Source organism: Xylocopa sonorina, chromosome 15 (assembly GCF_050948175.1).
Source record: "Xylocopa sonorina isolate GNS202 chromosome 15, iyXylSono1_principal, whole genome shotgun sequence".
NCBI lineage: Eukaryota > Metazoa > Arthropoda > Insecta > Hymenoptera > Apidae > Xylocopa > Xylocopa sonorina.
This window is the reverse complement of record NC_135207.1, coordinates 6,460,711-6,482,530: the sequence shown is the minus strand read 5'-3', so window position 1 is coordinate 6,482,530 and position 21,820 is coordinate 6,460,711. Positions and strand designations below refer to the sequence as shown.

Genomic DNA, 21,820 nt, shown 5'->3' with positions numbered 1-21,820 from the left:
CAGCTCTTTTCCTGAAAAGTAGGATGCTACACTTTCTCCGTTGAATGGAGGACGTGGAATGTTTCACTTTCTCCATCCAGCTGTTTCATTCCTATCGTTCTGCGAATTAAGTGACTTTATGGGGTGTTTTCTTGGGCGTTTGGAGAGTTGAGGAGGTACGAGGATGGCTGAGAGATTTTTTAGGACAAGATTAGGGTCAGTTGGAACTGACGAGAGTTGGATTTAGAGATTTTTGCGAACCTTCAACACTTCACAAGGCTAAATCAGAGGAGACAGTTTTGCGAACCGTGCTTCGTCATAACCGATAATCCTCTGGGAATGAAGTTGAATGGAACATCCGAAAATTTCGTCGGCATAATCGTCAATCGTCGGACTATTTATACATGACCAATCGCCCTGTTATTATTGCTCCCTCTGAAAATAGTTGAAAATCATTGAACCATCCTTGGGGGCGTCTCGCCTATCTGCAGCTTCGAATTTCACGGGGCGTCGTGAGCATCGCCGGGCCACGAACAAGCCATCGTTCAGTCGACTGGTGGATGTTGGTTCATTTCGATCAAAATGAGAATACTTACGGCGCTCGGTTTCTTCCTCCTCCTCTGGCAGGATGGCTCGGGTAAAGTGTCATTAACTGTCATTACCATCGCCTTCCCTTAACTTGAGAAACGCCATTCTCTTCTCTTCTCTTCTCTGAAATTTACAAAAATTCATTGTCTCGGTTTGTATTCACTTTCTAATAATCATATTCAATCGTTATCTGTTATTTAAATCCATTAGTTTCCATTTTATCCATTTTCTTTATTGTTCTATCCCATCACCTCCGATGTTGTTAAAGAAGTCTTCTCAGCAGCAACAACTTCAATTAATTTCGGTGTACCTTATCGATACAGACGCTTTCCCGGACCTCGATACCACTGGTTTTCTATTCAATTGCAAAAACTTAGACAATCCACCGCCAATGCTGAGGCTGAAGAGGCATCTATTCTGCGAATACGATCGTACTATCCGGCCCACGCTTAATCACAAAACCGTCAACAACGTGACCATGAAACTTTATCCGAAAATACTGGAATTCGTAAGCGTTTGATTAAGAAGATATTAGTAATAAGCGTCAACCGATTTTTAGAATTATTTTCAATTCTAATTGTTTCGTTTCGATTTTTGACTTTTTGGGATCATCCTTCAGGACGATTACGACAGCAGAATGACGTTGCACAGTTGGATGACGCTCGTAAGCGATTCTCATTTGTACATAGTCGTGTTTAGCCGTTAATTGAATTTGTTCTTGTTGGAGAATTCGAGCATTTTTCTTTGTAGATCTGGGACGATGCTCATTTGACTTGGAATCCTAGTAACTTCGACGGGATCAGTTTAATTCACGTGAAAAGCGATGAGATCTGGGTGCCTGACATTACCGTTTACAATTCGTAAGCAAGGGAATACTTTCTGCCGTGTTTAATTACAATAACTTCTGTTTCTGAATCAGATAGAAATAGAAATTGACAAATTTTTTGTTGGTTCAGGTAAACGATGTGTCTGTTGTTAATTGCTACATATCACTTTCTTTTCTAATTAGCGGCGATATGGCATACGATCAGATCGGCATACCACCGACGACTTGCTTGATCTTTAGTTCAGGATGGGTTAGCTGCGTGCCATCATTGAGGCATATCGTAAAATGTGAGACGGACTTTTCTTTCTGGCCTTACGATAAACATCGGTGTCGAATTAAATTCGGCTCGTGGTCCCACGCGGGGGAAGAAGTGGATTTTCACATAGATAAAAATGGGGTAATCCTCATTAAATTAAAATACTCCGATGCTCGATAATTTAAGAAAGGATGTTATTTCAAGGAATTTATGCACCTGCATCGATAATATCCGATGAACCATTATTACAAAACTGGTCTTCCTCGAGTACGCTAATCGTGTGGCGGTTTAGTAGTTTACTGGTGTTGCATAAGTTTTAAATGCTTAACGAGTGTATACTAGTCGGTATATATTTAGCATGTTTAGGTATTAATGATGAAACGATATGGGTCTGTAGATTCAAATGGAGGGATTCACCAATAGCAGTCAATGGGATGTAAAAGTGGTAAACGTGTACAGAGAAGTGCAAAAGTACAATTGCTGTGTAAACGATACGTATCCAATGATCGTTTACGAGTTCGCCATTAACCGGCATTATGGTATAATGCACACGACTTACATCACGCCAGCCATTGCGATGATGTTGCTAACGTTAACAGTACTTTGGTTAGACTCGAGATCGACGGAAAGAATAGCAATCGCCAGCGTGAACTTGATTTGTCACGAGCTCTGCATTTTCGATTTGCATTGGCAACTGCCTCACAACGGCACGAATCCGCCTAATATACGTAAGTATGTCGATACTATGCAAATTCAATACCGTATAAATAGAATTTCGTTGAACCAGAAGTTCACGCGCACACGCATAAACCTACTACGAGAAGTACTATAGACGAACATAATTATATGAGATGATAACGTTTTATTATGCAAACATCAGCTAACCGCTACGTCGTATATAACGATATAAAATCGTAGTGCTATGAAAATGCAATCTTCGTGCAGACATAAGCTGATAGAAACACAGTTTCACGTAAACTTAACATCACATAACTCACTGTCAGACCACTCTACTCGATCGCCATAAAAGTTAATAACAGACTCCAGCAACCAAGTCAACGCCCCAGTCTCCAGCTCTTAATCAACTCGACTAACAATTAACCAGCGATCAAAACGATTAAAACGTATCGTCTATCACCAAAACGATTGCTTTTCCAGTACTCTACTATCGAGACTCACTAGCCTTGGCCGTGTTCGCTCTAGTCTTAACCGCTCTGCTCCGCAAACTGCAACAGACGAGCATCGAAGTGCCCTATTGGATCTCGACGACCACATCGTGCGTCTTGAGCAACAGAGCCGGACGTTTCCTCATCCTCGCCGACGACGGCTCGAAATCCTCCGCTGGGGGAATATTAGGAAACGAAACTGACGACAATTCGGAGTCGCCAAAGGCCGTGGCCAGCGCTAAGGACTCGCCGTGGAGACAGTTCGCGGCCATAATCGAGTGGCTCTCGTTCTTCATCGTGATCCTCACCTATGTCATAATTTTGTTCACCCTCGTGCTATCGTCATGAGGGAACGTCTCATCGGAGCTCAGCTGTACCTAGACTCTCATTTTCAATAAACGATCATTTATAGCCAGGCTGTTTTTACTGCGACGGCCGACAGTTTCGATTGGTCCTTTCGATAGATCTCTTCCAAGCATTTCGAATAACAGGTGAATAGCTTTCTAGATGAATAGGTTTCTGTACCATGCAAGTCTTATTTTAGAATTCCGAATAAATCCTTTGTTATCCATTTCTATGTTCTTACTTCATAGATTCGGGATGATATCTCTTCTCTATATAACTTATCTACACTTAGCAGGCTGGTTTTATTGATCAATATCTCAGTAGCGACACGTATGTAAAAATAAATGTTTGCAATATGATATTACAAATAATAAGTACGATCATAAGAGACCTTCTTCAGATTAGAGTCTTTTCCTATTTGAATTTACTTAAATTCTACCACACTCGAAATTGCGGAAACCATAGATCGAGATAAGATTTCTTCTCCTCCTTCAAAAGTTCGTCTGATCGTTTGTCTTGTAGACGAATGTGTACCCTCTTCGCAGATAAGCCTAATCGCACCGCTCGATTCGAAATGATTTTCTATATCCCCTTAAAGTGTTTTTGAGTATGCGCGCGTGTACGCGTGGAGGCGATTCATTTTCTCGTCTTCGCGCGATGGTGCGCGATAAAAAATTTCGAAACCGATAAAGGATGTGAACGATGACGAACAGAAGGGGGCGGTTTTCACAGGCCCTGGTTTAACGTTTCACTGGGCGTGCGATTATTCTTCTGAATCTGTCCGTCAGCAGTCGCTGCGGATCTGTCGTTTGGTCTCGTGCTCTCGCAGTCGAACATGAAGAATTTCTTTCGCTTTTTGGTCGTGTTAGCTAACATTCTGTTAAACAAACATGGATCCTGCATGTTTGGTTGCAAAGATATAACCATAAACTCCCAGACAATGATCCTGAAGAATTATCTGTTCTGCTCATACGATACGCAAGTCAGGCCCATTGAAGATCATAGAAACGCGACCACCGTACAGTGGTCGTTGGACGTACGACACATCGAAGTCGTGAGTAGCTATTCTAGAACGAATCGACAGAATTTTGTATCTTAATCTTTCGGAAATATTCGTTACCGAGAATTTGTTTAAGTCTCTCCCCTTTGTTATTCAAAAATTGTTCAATGTTTATAGTCTACGATTAGAATGTTAACAGGCACTGATACGACAGTTTTTTAACGGAGCTTTTATTTTGTACGCATTTGATTTCTTCTTGTTTCATTAATTCGTCAGGATGAGTTCATGAACACTGCCGAGATGCACGTTTGGATGAAAATGGTGAGACGAATCTCTTGTCGATGCTTGTCTGACTTATATCGAGGGATTTAGGTAGCATTGAACTTTTTCGTGTTTCGAATGAATTATAGATGTGGACGGATCCTCATCTCACGTGGAAACCGTCCGATCACGGCGGTGTCGATCTTCTTCACGCAATGAGCTACGAGATCTGGGTTCCGGATGTTACATTGCATAGCGCGTAAGTTGATTAATTAATAATAAGAGCTTGATGGAAATCGACATCTATTAACAACCCATAGAGCAGCTAGCGTCACAAATAATTAAATCACCCTGTGACTAACACCATCTTGAAACTTTCTCGCTTGTCATAGCCACCATGTTTCTTCTAAAGCCTTCAATTTACCATTACCTATGTTTCGCTTATCAAAAGTTGCAAACGTGTTCGAATGTATTGATCAATCGATATACACCAGGTTCATTCTTGGCTTGATCGTCCCTCCGTAGGGTTTCATTGCTATAATTCCTTCAATAGTGATCTATTAATGGAAGCTCTAAATCTCTTCGCGCGATTCTTCCTTCTGCTTTCAAACGTCACTAATAATGTTACCACTTAGAACAAATATGGATGTTGATGTCGGGATACCAATGATACCCTGCTGGTTGAAATATACGGGTGTCATATTCTGCGTGCCATCGATGCTGTACACCACCTACTGCGATTCCGATCACACCTGGTGGCCTTACAATGTGATGAATTGCAGCCTGCACATCGCCTCCTGGTCTTATACTAACGACGAGATCGATTTGCGTTTGGGATCTGTCGATCTACACGGCGACGTGTGTATATAATATTCTAATGCCTTCCAATTCTCACGATATCGTTGTTGCCCTAACACCTCGCGAATGCAGATCATCAAATTTCATACCGTATAGATAGATAATCTATTCTCGAGATGCTATTCTAACACCAGCTTATGACAAACAGTGAATTAATTAACTCGAACTTGAACAGATTTTGTATTTAACAATTTTTAGGTTGGGAAGGATGTGAATATAGAATGGGAAGTAGTGGAAATGTCTCACAGCGAACGCTTAGTCGAATCCAAATTCGGCTTGAACTTTACCAGCAAATTGTTGTCCCATTATTTTCTTCTGAAAAGACGCCCCGGCATGTACAGTATATCGTGCGTGACCATAGCGATAGGTTCGTAAAAAATAAAACGCATGAACGTTTTACAATGAACGAACACGTAATTAAAAGTAATAACGGTTTTATATTTACATTTAGTGTTAATAACAATGACACTGCTCGTATTATGGCTAGAACCAAAATCCATGGAGCGTATGATACTAGCCAATCTTAACTTCGTTTTGCATCTCATTGCTCTGCAAGACATGCATTGGAAAGTTCCCGACAACGATGTTCGTCCCCCGAAATTACGTAAGCGTTCAGGTTTTAACGATTGTTCTTGACTTACAAGGAAAAGGGTTAAACAGAATAACCGAGGAGGAAAGAATCTTTGAGTGACAAAAGTGATTCGAAATTTTAAGTTAACACTTTGAGCGCTGAGAAGCGCGCGTTTGGTTAAGTATTGTAATATTTTAGATTCGATTTATATCTATAGTTTTATAGTCATCGTGCATCGATTCATAGCACTCAAAGGGTTAAATATTCTTACACGTAAAGGTACATTATTGTTTTGTTCTTTTTAGTTTTGTTGTATGAGAACTCTCTTGTGCTAGCCACGTTCTCGCTTATGCTAACTAGCATATTGCGATACTTGCAAGAGTTAAACAGGGACGCACCCACGTGGATATCCTCGAGCACGGTTCTGATTTTGAAAAGCAGAGTAGGCCAGATATTTCTAGTGAGCATTTTAGATCCGAAAGTGTCGGCCAGAATCGAATTAAATGCGGATGACAACACAAATCTAGTGTCCCTCGATAACGGAGTGTCCACTTGGACGTACGTTTCCATTCTAATCGGATGGCTCGCTTTCTTGATCGTTTTGTTCGTGTATATTATAATGTTGATCGTTTATCTACCAACAAGTAGATCCGAAAGTTACCTTACAGTAAAACCTTAATTTATAAACAGTTCCTTTAATCATAATGTATACGTGGACAGGAAAATGTAAAATATCTTAGCTTAAAACAAATACAGTGACCAAGTATCAAGGGATGTTGAGTGTGTCTTAAAGGGAGCTACAATTCTCTCTATTCTCTTTCTTTTTTTATAAATACATTTATTTTTGAAAAACATGAATTCAATTGACTGCGTCAATTTTTGCGTGTATTAACAGTGCGAGCAATTTCAATTTTAAATCGCCGTCTGCACGTGACGAACGACCGCGCACGAGTACAAACGAACGTAAACGAATGTGATCATAACAAACGCGAACACGTGGTTCCCGCAGTGTCGATAACCTACTTAAATATTTCGCTTCTGTGTGTCATCTACCTTCGAGAATCGAACATCAACGAATAAGTGGTATGTTAAAATGTGACGGTTCGTGTGCACGTTGTTCGTCAGGTGTATACGCATTTTTACAGTCTCCTCATTGCGCAACATGGAGGAACGTAACAAATAGAAAAAGAACAGATATACATCGATAATTCTGCGTGTAACTTGCTTTAGATTAGACCTTACGTGTATTTATATGCTGCATGAAACGCGTGGATAATTCTAATGAATGGTAAAATCGTAAACATTGCGTGGACGCGTCTGTGAATACCAAATGCAACGTAACATGCAATGTAACGAGCACGTGTGTTCGACTGTGTGTTCGTCAAACGTGCGTGTTCTATGTTTATACGAACTTCTTATGGAGATCATACATTGTATGCAAATGTGTTGGATTGTACGTTGCATGACGTAAGAGTGCATTACACTCTTCTAGGCGCGCCCATAAAGTGTAGTCGCTAATTAGTGCTAAATACAAGAATGAGGGAACGCGAACGCTTGCCAGAACTCGTTCAGTGTGCTCTGTCAACAACTTCTTACATTATTTACATTATGTTCGAGTTTAGCATTCACGTAAATTACACATGTTGCGTGTCAGGATAAATTACAACAATTGAAAATGAAATGCTATCTCCGGAGGGCTCAGAATAATTGCAGATTCCATAGTTCCTTTCTTATTTTCTAAAGAATAAAGTAACAAATAGATGAAAGCACAGTTCAGTGCAATAAATGCATCGCGAATCGTAGAAAAATTGGGCTATCGAAAGAATTATGCGAATATCGAAACTACTGTCCAGAGAAGACTGGAGATGTGAGATCGGGGGACACGATGGAATGGTGCGTGAAATTCACTGCGTTTGATACAACAGATAATCTTTTAGAACCCGTGGAAGTGGTAGCGAATCGACTGCATTCCTTTTGGTATATTGTAGTATAGCATCGCGGCAGGCACTTTGTAAAGTAGATACTACTGAAACATATAATTGTTAAGAAAGAAAAGTAAATTTTCATAAATACGTTACACTCGGATAGTAAAAGAAACATACCACCGTAAAGCTGAACTATTCTGACTTGTTTTGTGGTACCGTATACATCAACCACAGCTCGCAAAGGCCCTGCCTTGTAGGGTATGTCCTTTCCACATACACCTTGGTCCTCCCCATTGATTATAAAGTGCATCTCTGCCTTGTCTGAGCCAGCCTGTGGCACGTACATAATTCCAATTCGACTACCAGCATCTGTAGGTAGAATATACTGCGAAGAATCTAGTGTGTTTGGTCTGAGTGCATTAAATGGTATAACTCCTCGCGAAGTTTGCACATTAACACCGTCTGTGATCAGTTTCTTCTCTCTAGATGGTATTTCTTCACCTCAAGAACACATATATTAATACAGAGTTCAATTATAAAAGCTCAGTGTAATAGGGATTAAAGTTAAGAATCCTTACCGAAACTATCCCATATAGTGTGACTCTTGGTGATAGCAAATATCCATGTATTTCCTAGCTCAGCGAGATTAGGCATAGCAAACTGTGGCAGGCTATTGTTCACAGAGGCTGGGTCTATGAGAGTGAGCCCCAGCCTCATGTTTCCGCTCCATCCCCTCTCAGTCTTCTCGATCTCCACCAGGAATATTTCACCCGGTTGCAGTGGTTTTTCACTGAAGGCCAGAGAGTCGGCAAAACTTGCTGTACGATATGCGATAGTGTTGTCTTCTAGCAATATTATATTCTCCCCGTGGGTCGCGTGGAATCTGGTCACTATTTTCTTGGATTTCTCGGTCATCGTACTGTGCTACGGTTAGTGGAACACTTGAGCACCGGTACTACAAGCTTTTGAACGTACTGTAGCGACTCGATCTCGCGAGAAACTTCATGGAGGAAAACGGGAGAAGAATAATTGAATGCACTCCAGTATTTCGCTGAATAGAACGTGGATGCACTGTCCGCGCCGTACGACGGAGTTGAATGATACATTGGAACGCTTTCGATGATATTACATGGTTGCTTGAGCGGCCTGAACGGCGAAAATGTAAGGTTAGACGTTCATCTTAACGATTCGTTGATGGACATAAGCTTTTAGTACGTTTCAACACCAGTGCCGCGTGTACCGTTCTAAAATCGTTGTCATAACAGAATCCCGTGGAGATCTTAATTCCTGGATGAAGACTAGAACGGACACGAGTTAGACACTGATCTGACGGATACGATAACTAGGTGAAATGAAACAGAAACAGCTGATTGGATGTGTGGGACAGTAGTGTGTTGCTAGCCCTGAATTCCCTGATATTATTGAACGGCAGATTAATTTTTTAGAGGTATCATACGAAAATAAACTATTTAATAACGAAACTGCTAGAGAAAAGTTCTATCTCTACTGTAGCAAAATTGTTTCATTGGATTTTCATACGATGCGAAATTCTCTTCGTGTATTGCATTTCAGAATCTCGATTCGTATTATTCTGAGCTTTTTCAATCGTTTCCTGTAATTCGCTACATTTCTTAATTTAATTGTGAAGTAATTACTATCAGTTTCAATAGGATTTCGATACTTCAACAGAACAATTGAATTGTTTTGTCAAATATCACAGTTCTCCACTTTATCTCAGTTGCTTGATCATGTGTCTAGACCTGCCTTGCATTCGCGTAGAGAGGTTTGCCAGCTCTAAGGGGCTACTACTAATGCTGTTGCTAAATATTTTGTATATTTATTTTGTAGTTTAACATCTCAATTTATCTTATGAGATGGAACCGATATAAATAGATTTTTATTCATATTCATTCGAGTAGTGGAATAAATAAAAACTGCAGGGAATATTTATTTGAAATATTTATTTCACGAGCAACTTAGATACAACGATAGAGATGTACAAGTTATCCCTAAAATGAGTCCTCCAAAGTAATAATGATTCTTAATTATATGTTTCTGGAACCATTTCTCATTAAATTTATTCTATACATCGTAAATTAAGATCAAATCATGTTTGCAAATAATTCATCCTGTTTCTACGTGAGAAATATAAAATGATAAAATGTGTGATCGAGATTGGTATCGATGAACGAAACGGTGATTCTATAAATGAAAGTTATTGTCCTCGTGTATCAGATATTTTAAATTAGCCGAAAAATCAGAGAATATCAGAGAAGCAGGGAAAAGTATTTCATCTTCGTTGGCTCTTAATTTTAATCGATAATAGTATCGCCAGTACAATATTTCATTAAAATTAGTAAAGAAGCATGTAAAGCTGTAGAAATATGTATGCGATCATGCAAACAATTATCATCATTGTTGCAACGTGCTGTATCGTAATGGAAAATATTTTTTAATATTTTTATAACAATTTCGTGTTAAATATGTTCGAATAATATTACTTACAATTGACGAGAATAATAATAATGATAATAATATTTTACACGAACAAGTTTTACTAGTCTACTAAAAATAGTATCATCGACTAAAAGCAAGAGTCAGCTTTGCGCAAATACTTTCTCCAATATTGTATGCCGTTATTGTCTTTCGTTCATTCGAAAATATTTTGTTCTACATTAGGTATACGAAATAGTAGTCGGACGTTTTGGGCCCTCGTTCGCCCATCGAACAAGCAATCGACAACCGAAATAAACCTCGGAAGACGTACCTCGAGTAGACGGCTATCGGTTCGAATCGGAATTGACATACTCGGAACCGTGGATTATTTTAGGAAAATTCATTGGACAACATGTTCCTAGACGGTAATCATATTTTCTTTCGCTAATTAATGATTATTCTACGATTTCGATTAGTCTAGATGAAAGTAATTGACGTTCATTGTACGTGTCTTCGTTTATCTGCATAGACTCTAAACATAATTTTTATTTAACGTTTATCAAATAACGTGATATACTAGATTAGATATTTAGATTATGAGAGATACTGAAAGAATTTATTGAACCATATTTTTCTTCAAGAATAGTGTAGCATTTAAAAATATTTGCAATACTTTACACTGTGATATAATATCATATAAATGTGCCGAGTAAACGCAGGAAGTCTCCAAATTCGACTCGATTTTAATTATCTTCGCGTTAGTAAAACGTTATGTAAATTAAAAATTGCAAACGCAATGAGAAAGTATGAGAAGACTATCCTTTCACAGTTGCAGAATGAATCTCAAAATGAAACACGTACTCGGAACGATGTATCTTAGACATTGAATCTTGGAATCTCTCCTTCCTTTTTGTCTTCCTTTTTGTTCTCAAATTTTTAATATTTCACCTCGTTACACGTTTTCATCGATTCTGTTTCTTGTTTCACGTAGCCATTACTCTTTCGTCGGCCTTAAGGCAGATTTATAAATAATTGACAAAAAGTGACATAGTTACTCGCACTCCTTACTTTAGATATTCAGCATTCAATTAATTTTCCCAAGCAGATAGTCTACATAAATATGAATACAACTGCATGAATACAAATGCTTATATTCTTCGTGCAATCATTCCAATGTGAAATTACAAGTATCTAACCGCATTGCATAGCACCTACGTGTAAGTACATTACAAAATAAACCCGCGAGCCGTTCTCTAACGTAGGTAGGAACTAAATCGCTCGAATAATACTGGAGAATTATCCTAAACTTATTGGCTAGCCTACTGTAACTTAAACTTTGTTGTATCTATTTTATAGAAGGAGAAATAATTTTGTAGAAATAAGAATGCGGTTTGAATCGTTTGTCGTCAACGAAGACGCGAAACGATGGGCTCACACTGTCCGTTCCAAAAGGATTTCGCCACAGATTTTTGTCCAAAATCCGCACTCACGCGCATTCACACTCGTACATTTTCAGGGAGAGAAATGAAAAAATGAAAATATAAAAAAGATATAGCGATAACAGTAGGGAGGTGGTAAGTTTTGTTCAGAGGCAACGGTGAGTTATAAAAAATAAAATCTAGACTGCTGTGTTCGACTGTTGCGACTTGTAGAAACGAACTGAATCGGCTGCAAGGTATGGTTACGTACGAAAATAATCGATTCGCCGCGATCTCGAGATCTGTTCGCCGCCATTTGGTAGGGTCAGGCCCAGTGCTTAGTTTTCTGTTTCGTCAGTCGTCGTACGCACGCAATTCCGTGAAAAATGTCCTATCTAACGCTGAACGAGCAGCTTACGGTAGCGGTGTATGAGCCGCGGACTCCACTTTCCGCGGATCTGCGTTCTCATCGTTGTTGTTCTCCTTTCCCTGGTTCTCCGCTTCCGTCTTCCGCATCAAAGCGTAATTGTTCAGGTACTCCACCACGTGCATGTGCCCGAACGTTTCCGCCTCGTCAACGGGCCTCTTTCTCCACCTAAAACCGTGATCTCCTTCTTAGAAATCGACGCACTTTTCCTTCAAGTTTCCAATCTTAATTATTTAAAAAAAAAGAGCAAAGGCGGGGAACGTAAAATCATCTGATTACCTGTCTTTAGGATCGTGAGGAACTCCGCACTGCTCGATCAAGAATTCAACGCAATCTAGGTGTCCCTCGCTAGCAGCTAAGTGCAAAGCTGTCCTGCCATCGTAATCCGACAGTGTCATGTCCATTCCACTCAATCGGTGCCTGAAATTAATCGGAACTAATCATTCCTCGATCTACCTCACGAGTAATTCTATGTTTGCAAAAGTTTTATTCGGTTTTACCTACAGTTCAATTTAGATGTGAAACTTAAATCAAAGTTTATATAGTTAAAAAAAGAAGCTTGATGAGAAAACGATGAAACGAACCTTCTCATCGCGGTGACATCCCCATTGGCCGCGCTGAACAGTAGATTGACGATGGACAGTCCTTTGGTCTCGTACTTGTGCCTCCTCGGGTCCTTCTTGTTAGTCGCGTGCTTCAGGTTATCGTACCTGTGATCATAGTAGGTGCTACACTAATCGGGACGGGATGGAAAACGACGGGATACCAATGAACACCAGACGATGTCGTAGAAGAAGAGCAAACGGTGTAGAACCGTGTGTGTTCGGGTTCGGTTGTTCGTGCAGGGGGTTTTCAGCGTGTAGCGGGGGTTGTGAGAAAAGCAAAGGAGGGAGAATAAACAGTTTGATTAATGTGTGTTTCCACTGATTCCGTCGTTCGAAATTAGCTTTAGAATAGTACAGAATGATCAAGAGAATTCGGATGTATACAGGTCGATTGGTCGCTAACTCTAATTGCAAGTCTCGTGTGTTTGGTACAACGTTGGGCGATACGATTTTAATTGTACAATCTCTAAATATGGTAAAACAGCGAACAAAGTGATAAATTATTAAACGGGACTGTAATTAGATATTTACAATGTATGCCTTAGACGAGATAAGCATCGGAGAATGAATTGTACGTCGATCGATTAATGCCCAACGGTGTTAGCTACCATCTAACTGTCATCACTATTGCAGAAGCTAACGGCATAGTTTGTTCTCGTGACCGTTAGTGTGCAAAGAGTACGCGAGTGTTAGTTGCACCTATGCAAGCACGTTTAAACGAGTGGATGACATTCGTACCTATGGAAGTTGAACTCGGTGACGAGTTCCTCGCAGAATTGCACCCCCCTGCAGGAGTTTCCAAGCGGATCCAACGGCGGTGACCACGTGCAGATGCCCATCACGTTCGGTATCACCACCAGAAGGCTTCCCGACACTCCAGATTTCGCTGGTATCCCCACCTACATTCAAAAATACAGCCATTTCTTTTCACGAAAACGAAACGAGAACACAATCGAGTTGAAAATTGTCCAAAGATCGCAGGAGAGGCGTAAGATAAGAGGGTGACCTACATTCGTGCTTTCTATTGTGAAAGAAGGCATACGGTAACCAACCTTGCACGAGGCTAGCAATGGGCCACGCTTCGCAGAATGTATTAATATTTTCAAATATTCTTCCACCGACTCGACGCGCACTAAAAATAATGTGAATCCGTTCAGAACGTACCTTGAACGCAAACTGTCCGCTATAATCGTACATTCCACAGCTGTGCATTAAACTTAGAACGTCTCGGACGCTGTCAGGCTTTAGAACCTTTTCTTCGGTGATGGGGCATATACCACCGTTGGCCAGAGTGGCGGCCATCACTGCCATTGTGTCGCAATTCGCCTCCATGGAGCAACACTTTGAGGAGAGAAAAGAATTTTTATATATTCGAGGTATTTGATCTGAATCGCGACGAAGGGAGATCGAACAGAGTTTACCTGGAAATAGAAATCCATGATCTCCTTCAAGTTCGACTTGTCCGGGTAACAATTGTGCTCCCTCATGTAAAACCCAAGCGCATAGTTTCTGTCGGCTGCCTCGCGTTCCGATAAGAAGACAGCGTTGTTGAACCCTAGATTCTCTCCACCTGCTAGCCTCTTGAAATAGTTCATCGTGAAATCGAATTTCTCGGCCAATGTCATCTCAGGTTTGATCAGGGACTTTAAAAGGGAACAGACCAGGATCGCTCCGGCGTTGATCATGGGATTGTGAGGTTTCACTGTAAACAATCGCTCGATGTATTTATGTCCAGAAACGAAGAATCTGCAAGTCACACGAGGGGCAGATAATAATCGAAAGCACTCACTGTTGTAGTCGAGTACCAACTCGTTGAAATTCCGGCCGGATGGTTCCTGTCCGACGTATTGATGGACCACTTCCTGACCAAGCCTGTCCAGGGCGATTGCATAAGTAAGCGGCTTGCTGCAACTCTGCAAAGTGAACGGGATCGATGTGTCGCCGATGCTAAATCTCTGGCCATCGATCGTGCAGACGGAGACGCCCCAGTAATCCGGATTCATCCGCGCCAGCTGAGGTATATACGAGGCGACCTTGCCCTCCGAGTTCGACTTGCATCTCCAGTAGAAGTCCTCTATGTGCTTCGTGAAGCCGGACCAGTCCGGTATGATGAACTGGTGCCTGAACGCTCGCGAGATCAACACTATGTTCGGGTTTATGATTCTGCAAAGAGGTGAGAAATTATTCCTACTACATATCCTAATCCTTTCGTGGTAATTTAATATCCTATTTTCGTATCGCAAATAATCACCCGATTATTTTCACTTTGGAGAGATTCCTGCACCCTTAAATCTATTATCAGATACTTACCGATAACGTAATACTATATCGCATCGAACGTGAATTACCTTCTAAATTGTTCCCTGTTCAACTTCTGCGTCTCGTGGGAAACACCCTCGTGGCCTCCGGTCTTCATGTGCTCCTTTCGTAGATTATCCGTGAATTCTTGAAGCCTAGGGTCGTCGTTTCGCAAACCGGTTGTCCTCAAAGCCTAAAACCCCGCGAGATAGGGTAACACAAAGCATCCGGTACCACTACTCGCAGAGACTGCTTCGAATTTTGAATGAAAAAAGCAGTCGAGCGAGATGCGATAGAAATGTTGGCTCGTTTTACTTACGGCTAAGAATTTGCCGACTGCTACGAGGCCGGTATCTTCATTTTTGAACATGTCGAAGAGAGCATCTTCCGCGTTCGTCGCCTGATCCTGGTCTCTCGTGCTGAAATTTAGAGAGATTCAGTGATTATTTGTGTTACGAGATTCATAGAACTTCGTGGAATCAGCGAGAAACTAGAAACAAAGATTTAGAGAACGGTGTTTCATTTAAACTACGATAATGAATCAATTCTACTTTCGCATGCAAGAAAATCGTTCGCTTTAAATAAGCTATGGAATGTTGAAGCAAATTTTTTTGTAATTTCATCGACTCTCTACAATCGATCGGTGTTCTCGGAGTAATTCGTATTTAATAATATAAAATTATGGTGCTGATACATTCAATAACTTGTACCCTCAGTCACAATTGACCGATTGGCGTTGTTCTGCGATATTTATTTACAATTCTATAGCTGCGATGTTAAAAGGAAACGTGACTCGCTACTGACACATGCATAATTAAGTTATAATAAATATATTGTACGTTTACAACAACAAAGTCAGGATTCGTGCCAACGTTTCTTCATACACGGAACAACGAAATCGGCATTAGAGGCATCTTCGAACATGTAGCTCCGCGGCAAATACACGGCAAGAGAAGCTAAATTTAGTTAAGACCACGCTGTGTTGTGACAGTTTGGCAAACTACAGTTCAGTTGACGTTGCGTGACGTGATTCAACTAATGACGTAATTCATTAAGAGGTTTTTCTTGTCTGAAAAATTGGCTCGACGTTCGACATCGGATCTTGGACCAGTCAAAAAAACAGAAAAAAATAGAATATTCAATATAAATATGTACATATTGGCGAAGTGTATTATTGCATTTAGAAAAAATAGCACTGCATATAACGTAAGAGCGTCAAAGGTTTTTGCTAAGGTTTCTTCAGCGAACTATTAACTCTTCGAGCTGACATTGAACAATCTAACTACCAACTACAAACCTGAGAAAAGATCTTAATAAAGCCATACAAATCTAATTCGTACATAAAGTGCTAATAAAGTAAAAATAATGGTTATCACACTTGTTTCGTGAGAAAGAAGTACGTCAACGTTTATTTACAAAGAGATAATTTAATGCACTCGTATAGCAACGTGGACGCACGGTACTCACTACATGTAATGGCTGTCATGAATGAAGCTGTACTCGCTGGAAAAAAACAGAACAAGAACAAGAGATCAGTTAAGAAGTGAATAAATGTCACGATCGTTACCTAAGAAAACGCGCCAGCATCCGTATGGAATTATTGCATTTCTTTTCCAACCACATCGAACACGAGATTTTCGTTCGGACCGAACAGTACTCGGTGTCCACGAAATTGTTCACCGGCACTAGCTCCGAGTTCTCCGTCGAACATTTCTCGTCCAACTCTATGCGAGGCACAACGGCATTCTCGTACGTGTCCCTCATTTCTCTTCTTTAAGCAAAGCAAATGAAAGCCTCGAGAGTTTCCGACAATTTAGAGAACACCAAATTTAGTTTGTATCGTCCCCTTCTTTTTATTTACCGTAATTAATTCGTACAATTTTTAACTATCAAATTTGGCAATCGATACATTGGGCTTTAGTTTCTGCGACACGCGTGCGATTTTTCAACGATTCCCGTTCGGCTCGTTTGTAAACGAGACCCGAAAAACGCGATCTTATATCAGCTGGGGGAAAAAAGGCAAACAAGACCCCACTCGAACAAAGGGAAATATGGTACGAAAATAGCGGAAGGCGCCAATAGGTAGCGATGGAGGGAGATTCCAGCATGTTCAGGGGCAAATAGCTTCTGTAAATCGAGTACTAGAAGAATTGCATAACAGCAAACAACTCGTCGAGAGCTCTGCTCGTTTTGCCGGCTCTCTTTACCTGTCTGCCATTGCAGTTCGCATTTTCACATCCGCATTATACCCAAACACCGTATTGTTAACACTGTCGACGGCATTAGACGAGTATTAGCACAGTTTTGAGAATTCTGAGGAACGTAGTAGCGAGCAATAGTATATTTGTATCTGCGAAATAGATGGAACTGGGCTACATTTTAACTTGGATAGTTCTCCGTTAGAAATAAAATTGAAGCGAATGTTAGACGAGAAACGTCTGGGCAATCTTATGCCTTAGAAAGGTTGCTCGATGCTAGACAAATTAAGTTCAAAATTCTGCGCATAACGTATTGATTACACCATTGCTGCGATATATGCTATTTACGTGGTAAATACCGCATGTTGCGTACGTCAAATCGCACCTGCGACAAACAGTCTATTAGACTCAATTAGAAGTACGTGGACGATAGTCATCTGGTAGGTAGTGAAAAAAGCTTTTTAATTTTATCGTCAATAACGGGGAAATCTTTTGTAAAACTTAGGCGGAATTATAAGAGGAAAGATTTGAAATTTTTAAAAATTAGGAAGTTTAACGAATTTCGCAACAATTTTAGCAAACGGAACAATATGTGCGCTAGAATTTGTTTGTTTAATGAAAATTGAGATTCTGGTAACTCTTACCGTAAATAACGTAAAGAGAAATCACTGAAATCCTCCACAAATGGTTCACTGATATCGAAACTGTCCATTGTTTTCTTCTTCGAGTGTAAAGAGCGACCGATCGAACGCTAATCGTCCATCGTTCGATAAGAGAACTCGTCCACCCTCTATTTCTACGTCTATTCCAAACACTAGACTCTTCCCCGAGAAGTCTCGAGACACTCGAAGGTCCGTGTGAAGTTCTGGAGAACGAACGAACATCCTCTGAGCTTATTTAAATGGACGGCAATGACGCTCGGGCAATAAAATGCGATCCATGGGGTCGAGTCGAAGAGGACTCGACGGTTCTCAATTAACAATCGATACCATCTTGTTCGTGTTATCGTGTTAACAATTCTCTCGACACGAATACTGAATGAAGCTGGATTTCTTAAAGGATCGACGAGAAAATAAATAATCTATTATGAGAAATTGAAGCTTCCCCAAAGCTTATGGACGGAATTTGAACAGAAACAACGATACAAATGCCTTGGGATGATCGTATTTTCTTCCTCTTCGAATAAGGATAATTAATAGAGCCAGAAATAGAGGCGATTGAGAACCGTCAGTATCGATTACTCCCGATTTATTAGTTCTCCATTGTACACCACTTCTGTAGTACCACACACGAACAGTAGTCTAGTTCCTCGTCGCGTCTCGACCCGAAGAGAAACGATTCATCTTTTTTTCTTTAAATGAACAAAATGAACGGCATCTCTGGAGACGATTGCAGCCATTTGGCTTGGTTCAACTGTTCTGACTTCGTTCGCCGGCTAAATTGTGCAATCTCCTTCGAAACTGTTCCATTGCGATATTTTGCTCATACACAGACACGTTTTCTCTACGTCGATACGGTGTTTGTCGTCTTAATAATTATTGGCTATTAATCAAAACTAAATAGAGCGTCCCTGTATAACGTCAGATTAGTCTGTTTCGAAGGTCTCGACAACTATCGCTTACGAATCCGCGTCGTTGTGCCTCGTGATGTATCAAAGTTTCACAGAACTTAATTCAGCCTCCATGGTTCTCTCGTGGTCGAAGGTATGCGAAATTCGAGAGTACGCGTGTAATTACGTATCGTCTCGCATGATTCAATGAAACCTGGCTGGTATAGTTTCTCAGCACGCGACAGATAATAACGCGAACGCGTGTTCTTTTAAACGAGACAATTGAAATCGATTTTGGATTCGCTTCTACCTTAGTGGTCAGTATTTTAATCCCTTTTGGTCAGTACAACCAACTGGTCGGTGTAACTAACCATTTGGTGGTTTTACACTGACCAATTTTGCTAATAAAATACTATCGACAGTCGATTTAAATACCGACCATTTAATTTCCTGCCTTTTCAAATAGAAACGTACGATTTATATTTCTAATTGGTTGACTGATTACCGTTTCTGGGCTCGTTCGAATTCTAAGGCACTTCCGAAAGCAGCGTCCGAGGGTTTCAAAGTCCTCAGCTTCTTCGACGATGACACCGCCGCTCGTCTCTGAAAGAAAGTATTTCCATTCATTCTATAATATTATCCTCTTTAAGTCTTCTCAGAATTAGTAATGCTTCTAAAGACTACTTTCATTTCATTATCCTCTCTAAGGTCTAATCGAATTTTTCATGGAACACTCTATTCTATTGTGCCACCCTCTGGCTCGAGGTTTTTCGAAGATAAATCTTTACGCCCTCTATTCACATTTCTATCCCTGTGCGGTGGGGATCAGAATACACCCACAGTATCCCCTGCTTGTCGTAAGAGGCGACTAAAAGGGGGAAGAAGGGATTGAGGAAGTTGTAGAATAGAAATAAATTCAGTTTTTCAACGATCTTTCTCACGAAGCCGAGAAACGATCTTCGATAGCGAGAGTGGAGCTCTCATTCGTTGTTTAAAGGGTTGGAACCACCCTTCTGACGTTTCGTAGCTTCAACAAATGAAATGGAAAAGTAGTGCGATTCCGCTTTCTATTTAGAAACCGGTCCAACGATCGATGAACGAATTTTAGGTTTTTAAAGCATGCGAAGGGCGCAGACAGCCGGTTGCCAAGCAGTTCTGTATTGATCCCTCGATGAATCAACCCCTACAGCCCAATAAGCCGAAACCTGCCACGTGTACCCCTAATTCGGATCAGCAGGATCTGTCCAAAGGGAAACGAAAACATGAAATAAAACGAACCAATCTTTCTTCGACGTACGCCTGACCCACTTTTCCCAATCTACGGATTGTTCTCGTAATTGGGGGTGGAGCGACGATCCATTTTGTCGGATATATTGTGGCAGTCGTCTCATAATGATTGTCGAGCCCAAGAATCGACGTGGTAATTAAACTGGAATTCAAAGTCAAGGTTATTTTAGAGTTTAGAATCTTTTAACTTCGTTAATCATTTTTTTTTCAATTTTTTTCAAAGCAAACAAAATTCATCCAAGCGATTCGTTTATCAAGGGAATTGTCTACAATTTTCTAATTGCTTCCACCCTTTTGCACGCCATCAACCACCCTACTGAAGTCCACGCGATTCTCAATCCCCCGTAAAACCCACGCGACTCTCGCCCCAGCGTTGTAATGAACTTTTCGAACGGAATAATTATTTCAAGCACGAGACAGCTCGTTATCAATCGTTAACAGCAAGTCGTATCGCTCAGACGGTCTGTCCAAGTGGAACGCGATGTATTTCTGGTCGCTGAAATGGGCCATTGTCACCGCCCACGTGGACACGCCGCGATGGAACAGAGTTAATGCGCCTCCTCGCCCATGATCGATACCCTTTTTCCTTCGAACTACTGGACTAGAGTACATCTGTCCCCATTTGAGCATTACTTTTGCGAAATATCCACGGTGTTACTGTGATATCCTCGAATTAGCTTCGATTCTTGGATTCGTTGATTCGATATTCTTTTAATTTGTTCTCCTTTTATTACTGGTTTGGAATCGTTTGCTTCATTGAAAATTGACACCGTGTTACGCTCTTTCATTTAGATATCCGTGCTCTTTTAATAGTAGCGGCTAGGTCTGCTGTTGATTGAACAATCAACGACGGTTCTGCTTCGAGACCAGGAGGTCTCGACGCTGTGATCATCGGCGTCTAATCACGGACACTTCTCACGTGTACTGAATACTCCTATTCCCTTTCAACCCCTATCGCAAACAACTTAAAGCTCTTTCATCCAGTGTCCAGAAAGAGAAATCAATACCTTTCAATTTCTCGGAAACTACTGAAAAGATTCAGCTTTTGATGCAAACTTAACGCTTTTTCTCATGGGACAATCAAATGGTTACCAATTTGGGTTTCAAAGAATCATATATAAAATATTAACATAAAGTTATGCGAAGAATAATTTTATCCAATGGTACAAATACAGCTGAAACGTTCAATCAGATCTTGAATTCCATTAAAACATGTGATATTTAAAATACCACATACACAATCAAACGGGGAATGCACGCATTCAACGTCCAGCCATCCACGAATTCTCTCACATCCGCGAAACAATCGATGAGAAACCTTCCTCGTTCCATGTTCCGAAAACCAGCGACGACGCCAAGCGAATCAATAAATCCAAGATGCAGAAACCGCCTAACGAAGAAGTTGTACCAGCCTGTCGCGATTCTGATCGCGGCTCGCTCGCACCTTGTCGCTCGTGTGCAGCCGTCTGAGTCCGTTCGCGCCAGCCTTGACGATCTTCAGCATCCTCGCCGCCCCTGACGGTTCCCTCTCGTTTTATCTTCGAGCTGCTCGCGAGAGCGTATCGCGCTGCCACCAGCGATGAAAACGGCTGCGACGCGTTCCTATTGCGGGTTTGGCGTTTTGCCTCGACGCTGCTACCACGACGCGACGCGGACGTATTCGCATGAGAACGGCGACGCGAGAGACCCTCGGCGTCCCGGTAACAACGAGGTACTGCGCCGAGAAAGGGTCTTCTGGCGGCAGGGATGCCAGCACGATACACATAGGGCACATGCGCGACCACGCCGCGGCATTCTGAAATCCGCCACCGGACCGGAACGTTCAAC

General features: G+C 41.0%; 3 protein-coding genes across 10 annotated transcripts; 1 reads left to right on the top strand and 2 right to left on the bottom strand.

Annotated features, from left to right (window-relative positions):
* The first annotated feature begins 508 nt into the window (after positions 1-508).
* On the top strand, positions 509-6,914 carry Nachra9 (nicotinic acetylcholine receptor alpha9 subunit). The gene is made up of 14 exons (XM_076907063.1): positions 509-616; positions 891-1,075; positions 1,187-1,231; positions 1,318-1,427; positions 1,577-1,790; positions 2,047-2,377; positions 2,808-3,161; positions 3,952-4,214; positions 4,437-4,481; positions 4,571-4,680; positions 5,057-5,279; positions 5,478-5,646; positions 5,731-5,883; positions 6,156-6,914. Exons 1-14 carry the CDS (start codon positions 562-564, stop codon positions 6,527-6,529), a joined length of 2,631 nt encoding a protein of 876 aa, XP_076763178.1. The 5' UTR covers positions 509-561; the 3' UTR covers positions 6,530-6,914.
* A 356-nt stretch (positions 6,915-7,270) lies between these two features.
* Positions 7,271-9,167, bottom strand: LOC143430817 (neuralized-like protein 2). Its single transcript, XM_076907246.1, has 3 exons — positions 8,354-9,167; positions 7,953-8,276; positions 7,271-7,876 (listed from the first exon to the last, which is right to left on the bottom strand). Exons 1-3 carry the CDS (start codon positions 8,688-8,690, stop codon positions 7,755-7,757), a joined length of 783 nt encoding a protein of 260 aa, XP_076763361.1. The 5' UTR covers positions 8,691-9,167; the 3' UTR covers positions 7,271-7,754.
* Positions 9,168-11,776: 2,609 nt separating this feature from the next.
* Positions 11,777-21,586, bottom strand: Gls (glutaminase). Of its 8 annotated transcripts, none has more exons than XM_076906869.1 (12): positions 21,438-21,586; positions 19,212-19,309; positions 16,427-16,462; positions 15,279-15,378; positions 15,010-15,152; positions 14,451-14,824; positions 14,083-14,363; positions 13,826-14,002; positions 13,400-13,560; positions 12,641-12,784; positions 12,336-12,476; positions 11,777-12,224 (listed from the first exon to the last, which is right to left on the bottom strand). In XM_076906869.1, the coding sequence occupies exons 1-12, from the start codon at positions 21,495-21,497 to the stop codon at positions 12,044-12,046; spliced, it is 1,896 nt and encodes a 631-aa protein (XP_076762984.1). In that variant the 5' UTR covers positions 21,498-21,586; the 3' UTR covers positions 11,777-12,043. The 8 variants fall into 8 exon arrangements, with proteins under 8 accessions (XP_076762984.1, XP_076762986.1, XP_076762988.1 ...); XM_076906871.1 differs by having other exon boundaries at positions 12,641-12,766; positions 21,438-21,585; XM_076906873.1 differs by lacking the exon at positions 16,427-16,462.
* Positions 21,587-21,820: the final 234 nt, after the last annotated feature.

Bases quoted from the DNA above. Each gene is read 5' to 3' on its own strand.
- Nachra9 (XM_076907063.1), top strand. From the start codon at position 562: ATGAGAATACTTACGGCGCTCGGTTTCTTCCTCCTCCTCTGGCAGGAT. The intron at 2,378-2,807 runs GTAAGTATGTCG...TTGCTTTTCCAG, and splicing joins CACGAATCCGCCTAATATAC to TACTCTACTATCGAGACTCA. The intron at 3,162-3,951 runs GAGGGAACGTCT...GTCCGTCAGCAG, and splicing joins CACCCTCGTGCTATCGTCAT to TCGCTGCGGATCTGTCGTTT.
- LOC143430817 (XM_076907246.1), bottom strand. From the start codon at position 8,690: ATGACCGAGAAATCCAAGAAAATAGTGACCAGATTCCACGCGACCCAC. The intron at 8,277-8,353 runs GTAAGGATTCTT...TGTGTTCTTGAG, and splicing joins CACTATATGGGATAGTTTCG to GTGAAGAAATACCATCTAGA. The intron at 7,877-7,952 runs GTATGTTTCTTT...TATATGTTTCAG, and splicing joins AATAGTTCAGCTTTACGGTG to TAGTATCTACTTTACAAAGT.
- Gls (XM_076906866.1), bottom strand. From the start codon at position 16,723: ATGAGGGACACGTACGAGAATGCCGTTGTGCCTCGCATAGAGTTGGAC. The intron at 15,153-15,278 runs GTAAGTAAAACG...GCGGGGTTTTAG, and splicing joins CAGTCGGCAAATTCTTAGCC to GCTTTGAGGACAACCGGTTT. The intron at 14,825-15,009 runs GTAATTCACGTT...ACCTCTTTGCAG, and splicing joins AACAGGGAACAATTTAGAAG to AATCATAAACCCGAACATAG.